The following is a 6,369-nucleotide window of genomic DNA, read 5'->3' as shown; positions in this document are numbered from 1 at the left end:
TTGAAAACAGATGTGTATTTTGAATGTCAGTTCTACAGATGTTTACAGATCACTGAATTATCCACAACAAAACCCAGTAAAATTTATATTTTACAGAAATACAAATGTATACACACCAACTTTAAATTAATATGCTAAATATAATCTGAATGTATTTTATATGAACTCAAAAACATCAACTGATTTATTTTTTTTTTCCACAGCAATTACTTTTCCATACGATAAACATTAACAATTTTTTTAAACCTCACTAGCAGCTGCAATGAGGACTCCATATGAAGAAACATAGTTTTTGCAAAGGAAAGATTTCAAAGGTTAATAGGAGATTTAGTTTCAAATATGAGGCATTTGGATTTGTTAATTTAAGCACTTAAATAAAACCACATATAGCCAGATTCAAAGATAAGAGGCATAATTCCAAATGCCACTTAATTATATATCAGCTTAAGTTGGACACATGCTTAAATACTTTTCTTAACTAACATTAACTAGTTTTACACTAACTCAACTTTTTAAAATACAGGATATGCTTCAGCATATGCTAGAACTCTTCCTACTGGAGAGACATGCATCTCAAGAAAAGCTAGCATATAACTACAATATCGTACTGACACTTGATAGAGGAAATGTACATAAAATGACCACAACTTACAGAACAAAATTTTTAAGAGTCTGAATTACAAATCCACAAATTACGAAAAAAATCTTTGTTCCCTGCATATATCTGGATTATAAAATAAAGATACATCATTCTTGTAGAACAAATGTAATGATTAAGAGTAGATTCACAGGACACTATTTCTTTAGTATTTCTTCAATTGCACTTAAATAGCTTTTAAAATAATCATAAATACAATCATGAATGTCAGCACTTAAAGTGAAACCTTAAATTAGGGGGAAACATTTTATAACTCTAATACAGTGTAAAACTGTATTAGGAAAAGGAGAAGCAGAAAAACAGAACAACTATGCTATTTTTTTTTTTCATTACTTCCTTATTTCCACTTCTGCTGTTCTCATTTTCCCCCTGTCTCCTCTCCTGCTGAATTTACTTCTTCCATTTGCTTTCTTGCAGAGTTCACTTTTTCTAACAAGAGAAATATGTGTTCTGCAAACTCCCGGACAGCACCGCAGCCTCCACTGCTCTTACAGATGTAACCAGCAGCCTTCTGAGCCAGTGCACAAGCATCAGCGGGCACAGCACTCATGCCAGCTTTCTTCAGGCATTCCACATCAGATTCTTCATTTCCTATTGAAAAAAGTGACAGATATGTAAGAAAAATACCACAGAGGAGAAAAACGGAGAAAAAAATATTGATTTTGCTGTTTAAATATTAATCTAGTTATTAGAATTTCAATTTTTGCCACATTTTTCATCTGAGAAGCTCAAAAGCACTTCAAGTACATATTTTTAGAAAATCCCAGTGATAAATGTCAACACTGATCATACTTTACACATAATATTGAGTTGTAAGAGTTGCACTTTTGCAGTTGCAAGAGTTGTACTTTTCATGAGTAAAATTGTTTGAGGAACTGAGTAAGCGCCTCCAGGACTCTACAACTAAGCTGCCACTGAAATACAGTTTTGTATGGGATCACATAGCTTTCAGTTTTAATTCTGTGTGATTTGTTTCTAATTCACAGTAGAATCCGTATGATACTAATCTGAAATCTAGTATTAAATAGCATAATCTAGTATTAAATGTGGAGGTTGGTGGCTCTGCATGTGGCAGAGGGGTTGGAGATTCATGATCCTTGAGGTTCTTCCAACCCTGGCCATTCTGTGATTCTATGAAATGAATAACAATCAATTCAGAATTGTGAACTGTAACTGTACACTTCCGTAATATGAAGAGCTTTTCTAAATCACATTATAAACTTAACTAATATATCTTACACTTACAAAATTCAATAGTGATTCATCATTGCATTTAATATTTAGATTGTACCCAAATGAGACTTAAAATATGCATCTGCTTTTGGTGATAATGTGTTATTGCTTGCACTTTAATCCCACTAAATTTAGTGTAATAGCAAAGGCCAAAGTGTTTTAAAGAGAGAAACTGACCTAAATAAGCAACTTCTTTCCAGCTCAAACCAATGTCTTTTTGCCAATCCTCCAGGACTCGTAGTTTATTTGTTGCATTAACTTCTGCTACACATCCCAGCTGCATGGCTGACAGGGATTTTGAACAATCTCTTTCAGAGATGAGTCGAACCTATTAAATCAAGTCAAGTTAGAATAAAACCTACATACAAAGAAAAAAAGACCGGTAAGTTGACATATGGAGAAAAGAGTAGAAGTGTTCTTGGAAGCATAATCAGGTATCAGAAGAGTTCTGCATGACTCGTTTCCTCATTCAGAACTCAGAACAGAACTGATTTGTGTCCAAAAAAAAAAAACAAAAACATATTACAGTCTTGAGTTACAAAGTGCTTCGGGAAAGCAAAAAATCATTCTGTAGGTTTCCCTGAGTTTCCCCGAAACAGAAGTTTACCTTTGTCTTTTTAAATGCACCACATACCAAATAAAATACTGGATATCACAGCAGAATGCCATGCTCACTGTCTAATACTGTACCATCTGATCTAAGGTGAAGTAGGGTAAAAAAGAGCTTCTGAGGACAGTTTCTGAAATATCTGTAAAAGCAAACTATTTTGAAGTATTTTTCCCGATTCCTCTACGTAATAACATTATTGTTTTAGCTACAGATGGACTTGAGAATACCAAGAGACCACTAAACAGATTGAAGTGGTGTGGCATATGAATCTCTTGAGATTTAAATTCAAATGTGAAGTTTAGAAACAATGCATAGGGTAGACTAAAACCAGAAGATGACTGCAGCAAGATTTCTGAAGATCTACAACATAAGCTCTCCACATTTTCTCTCCAAGTTGTGGACAAGTTTATCATCCCTAATTGCTATTAAATGCTAGCAAGTATTTGGTATTGATTTTAAGTACAGAATGAATGGGACTGATGCACAGAGTAAGACTGTGTTAGCACCATACACTAGAAATAAAGCAAATGAAGCACAAAGCCCAGGTTTTTAATAACAGATTCCAAGTCAGTGAAAGTACAGAAACAGGCATCCACAGGCAACAAAACAATTACAAGCTTCCTCTCTTTTGCCTCACAGAAGATAAAACTAAGGAAGTTTTGGAAAGCCACCTACTCTACTCCACTGCCCCAGGGCACCTACACTTTAATATGTGAAGAATGTCTTGCCTGACCTGTTGCAACAACATGAAAAAAGCCCATAACTGAGACTTCAAAATGTATCTGCAATGGCTTACTTGGGATTTAACTAGCTTTGCCATATCCATGCTTACCTCTATATGCAATAGGACTCAGACTAGGCCCTCTGAAGGCAGCCCATATCTGTATCTAGTTCTTACCTCAATAAATTCTTCGAGCTACACCAGAGGCAGATGCACAAAGAGACAATAACAGGAAGGCTAATTTCACATAAATGCAAGCAAATACTCTGTTCAGCAGAATTCAACAATAATAATAAAAAAGTGACAGCAATAACTAAGGAAAGCATCCATATTATAATTTGTGCTTTTCATTTACATCAAATTGTTCCCACATAAGTTAAAGTTAAAGCAACTATGCAGATGGAAGGAGTTTGATTTCTCCTCTGCCACAATAACAAGTCATCTAGGATGAGCCAACTAATTTTTCTGGGTATCTCTTCTTTTTACATAGTTGAGAGATAACAAGCATAGTCCTGCTTGGTAAAGCTATTGCAAAAACACAATTTATACAGCAGAAACATGTCAAAATAAACAGTAACGATATGAAGTAACTGCTAGCTTATGTGTGTCTAGACTAAACAGCTCACAATATGATCAGTGCTATCAAAACACCACATAAATGTCTTCCCACACTTTTCAAGGACAAAAAGAAAAAGATACCATAGCTGCTACAGATGAGATTGAGCATGTTATTTATTTTCCTCTAAGGAATCTGAGAACAATGTTTATCCCAAACCTGAACCAGAGTATTGTGCTGATTAATCACAGTAATAAATAAAGCCTTACACTTCAGAACAATCCTCACCTGGATTCCCCTTTTCTTTAATAGATTGATACCAATAATATCTCTATAATCGTAGGAGACCATTTCCTTGTGATCTTCTGTGACATAAATGCGACCATTTGTCAGGCATCCATCAACACTGCAAACCAATAGCTTCACTTCTTTTAATGGGTCCTTGCCAAAATATCCAAAGCTAAGACAAAGAAATTATCTTTTCAAATGGAAGTTTTTGCGCACTCCGAAAACAAATATTTCAAATACAATTGTGAACTCCAGGCAGAAGAACTGGCTTTAAAATTCTCATTTTTCCCCCTAAGGTCTTCCCTCAGTATCATCACTCTTCAACTAAATTCTCCCTCTTCATTTAAGAAAAGACCACAAAGCTAAAAGACAAGCAACTTTGTCTTCCATTTAAAAGTCAGAATGAGATTTACTTACTTAGCATAAAAGGTTCTGTTCTATATGGCACTCGTGTTGGGAAAAAGTAAAATGGAGTAAAGGATGAAAAAGGTGCAGCAAACATATTCAATTCCCATCCACTATTTCCTTATAGAAATACAGAGTAGCTGCAAAGAAAAGGCAGCAGGCAAGACATAATCAGCCCATACCTTCTACTTGGACCACTCTTCACACTCTACAGCTTCCTGAAGGGAGGTTGTGATGGGGAGGGGGTCGGCCTCATCTTCCAGGCAACAAATAGAGCCCAAGGAAAATGGCCATAAGTTGCACCAAGGGAGATTTAGATTAGATATAAGGAAAAACTTTATCTCTCAAAGAGTGGTCAGGCACTAGAATGGCCTGCCAGGGAGGTGGTGGAGTCACTGTTCCTGGCAGTGTTCAAGAGGCGTCTGAATGAGGTGCTACAAGATATGGTTTAGTAGCTTAATGCATAGTAAGGGTGATAGGAGGACAGTTGGACTAGATGATCTTGTAGGTCCTTCCCAGCCTTGTGATTCTATGATTCTACTATTCTATGATTTAGTCATGTGCATGACCAAGCATGTTCCAGGCCAGGTAAGCTTAACAAGACAGCTAAAAAAACCAGAGATTACATTGCTATGAGATACTGAGGATTACAGTCTTCCTTTTCCCCAGATTGAACTTAAACAAATAAGAAAAACATGCAAATATATAGCAAAGGTAATTCAGATGATTTTAACAAAGAAAGGAAAAATGAAGTATTTCAATTATCTTGAATAATTTGTTAAACTGAAACTTTAAAAAAAAAAAAAAGCCTTCAAGTTCACATGATCATTCTTTGAAACAATTACTAATTTTAAAGAAATAAAAGGAATTACAGTGCTTTTACCTCAATACTCTTTGCTCTGCAATAGGCCAGTCAATGTCTATATCAATATCCACACTGTGCTCAGCACGCATTTCATAGTAGGCCATTTTACCACCCTAAATAAAGTAGAATTCATTACAATTTTCTACTCAAGTTAATGCAACTACAAAATGGTACAATTTAGTACTATGTAATGAAAGCTAAATATCTGGTTACACTGCAGTCACAGCAGCTAAAAGGCAAGTGAACCATCAACAATGACATTTTACCTGTTACACAGAACCAAATATTTGAAACTTTATAAAAGCAATGGTTAGTATCTTCCTTCCACAACTAGAGGAAGCATGCAAGAAAAGTGGTATATATTATAGTTATTAGGACATACAGATTTCAGTAGTAAAATGGCAAACCTATTTTGCATGAGAAAGGTAAGGGATTATTTCTGTGGCTCTGTATTACTACACCGGTATGCAAACATCAGGAGAGGGTAACAGACAGTTTAAATCACAGCATGAAACTGGCATAGGACAAAGGGTGTAAACTGGCCAAGAATACAAGTTTATAGATTAAGTAAGAAGCCCATGGCACTACATTAACGTATCTTTTCACTTAGTAATTCTAAACTGAATTATAAGATACATACATACAATAAACTTATGTGAAACTCAGTATTTTAGGCTTATAGATATATATATTATAACATACTGTTTGTCCTGTCATGTTACAAGAAATAAGCTAACTGTCCTGAGGCCAAAGTACTGTTAACAGACTGCGTAACAAACAGAAACAACACTGACTTCAAATCCCTCTGTGACAAGAGTTAAAAGATGCGTTATTATACAGAGCCATGAAAACCAGAAGCACTAACCTGCAAGTAGCCTTTCTCGATCAAATGCCTCTTAGCAAAATAAAACGAACCATTTTCATACAGCTCCCCAGGCCAATCTTGCCGCCGGTACCGCTTTGCTGGATTCAGGTTTTGGGGCTCTGTCATTTTGTTTTCTGTTAAAAAAGAGAAATGGGGAAAAGAAAAAAG

The 6,369-nt window shown here is 35.4% G+C and overlaps 1 protein-coding gene across 1 annotated transcript in view; it reads right to left on the bottom strand.

Moving 5' to 3' along the window:
• CMAS (cytidine monophosphate N-acetylneuraminic acid synthetase) overlaps positions 1–6,369 on the bottom strand; it is a 10,421-nt gene continuing 4,052 nt past the window's right edge. The window contains exons 4-8 of the mRNA XM_010715874.3: positions 6,202–6,335; positions 5,355–5,449; positions 4,067–4,238; positions 2,069–2,219; positions 1–1,249 (exon numbers count right to left, since the gene is read on the bottom strand). Coding sequence (XP_010714176.1) covers positions 1,017–1,249; positions 2,069–2,219; positions 4,067–4,238; positions 5,355–5,449; positions 6,202–6,335 — 785 coding nt within the window. The 3' untranslated portion in view covers positions 1–1,016. The remainder of the gene's footprint in view (positions 1,250–2,068; positions 2,220–4,066; positions 4,239–5,354; positions 5,450–6,201; positions 6,336–6,369) is intronic.

This window comes from Meleagris gallopavo, chromosome 1 (assembly GCF_000146605.3).
Source record: "Meleagris gallopavo isolate NT-WF06-2002-E0010 breed Aviagen turkey brand Nicholas breeding stock chromosome 1, Turkey_5.1, whole genome shotgun sequence".
Classification (NCBI taxonomy): domain Eukaryota; kingdom Metazoa; phylum Chordata; class Aves; order Galliformes; family Phasianidae; genus Meleagris; species Meleagris gallopavo.
Note: the sequence above shows the minus strand (reverse complement) of the source record. Positions and strands in the feature narration are given on the sequence as shown.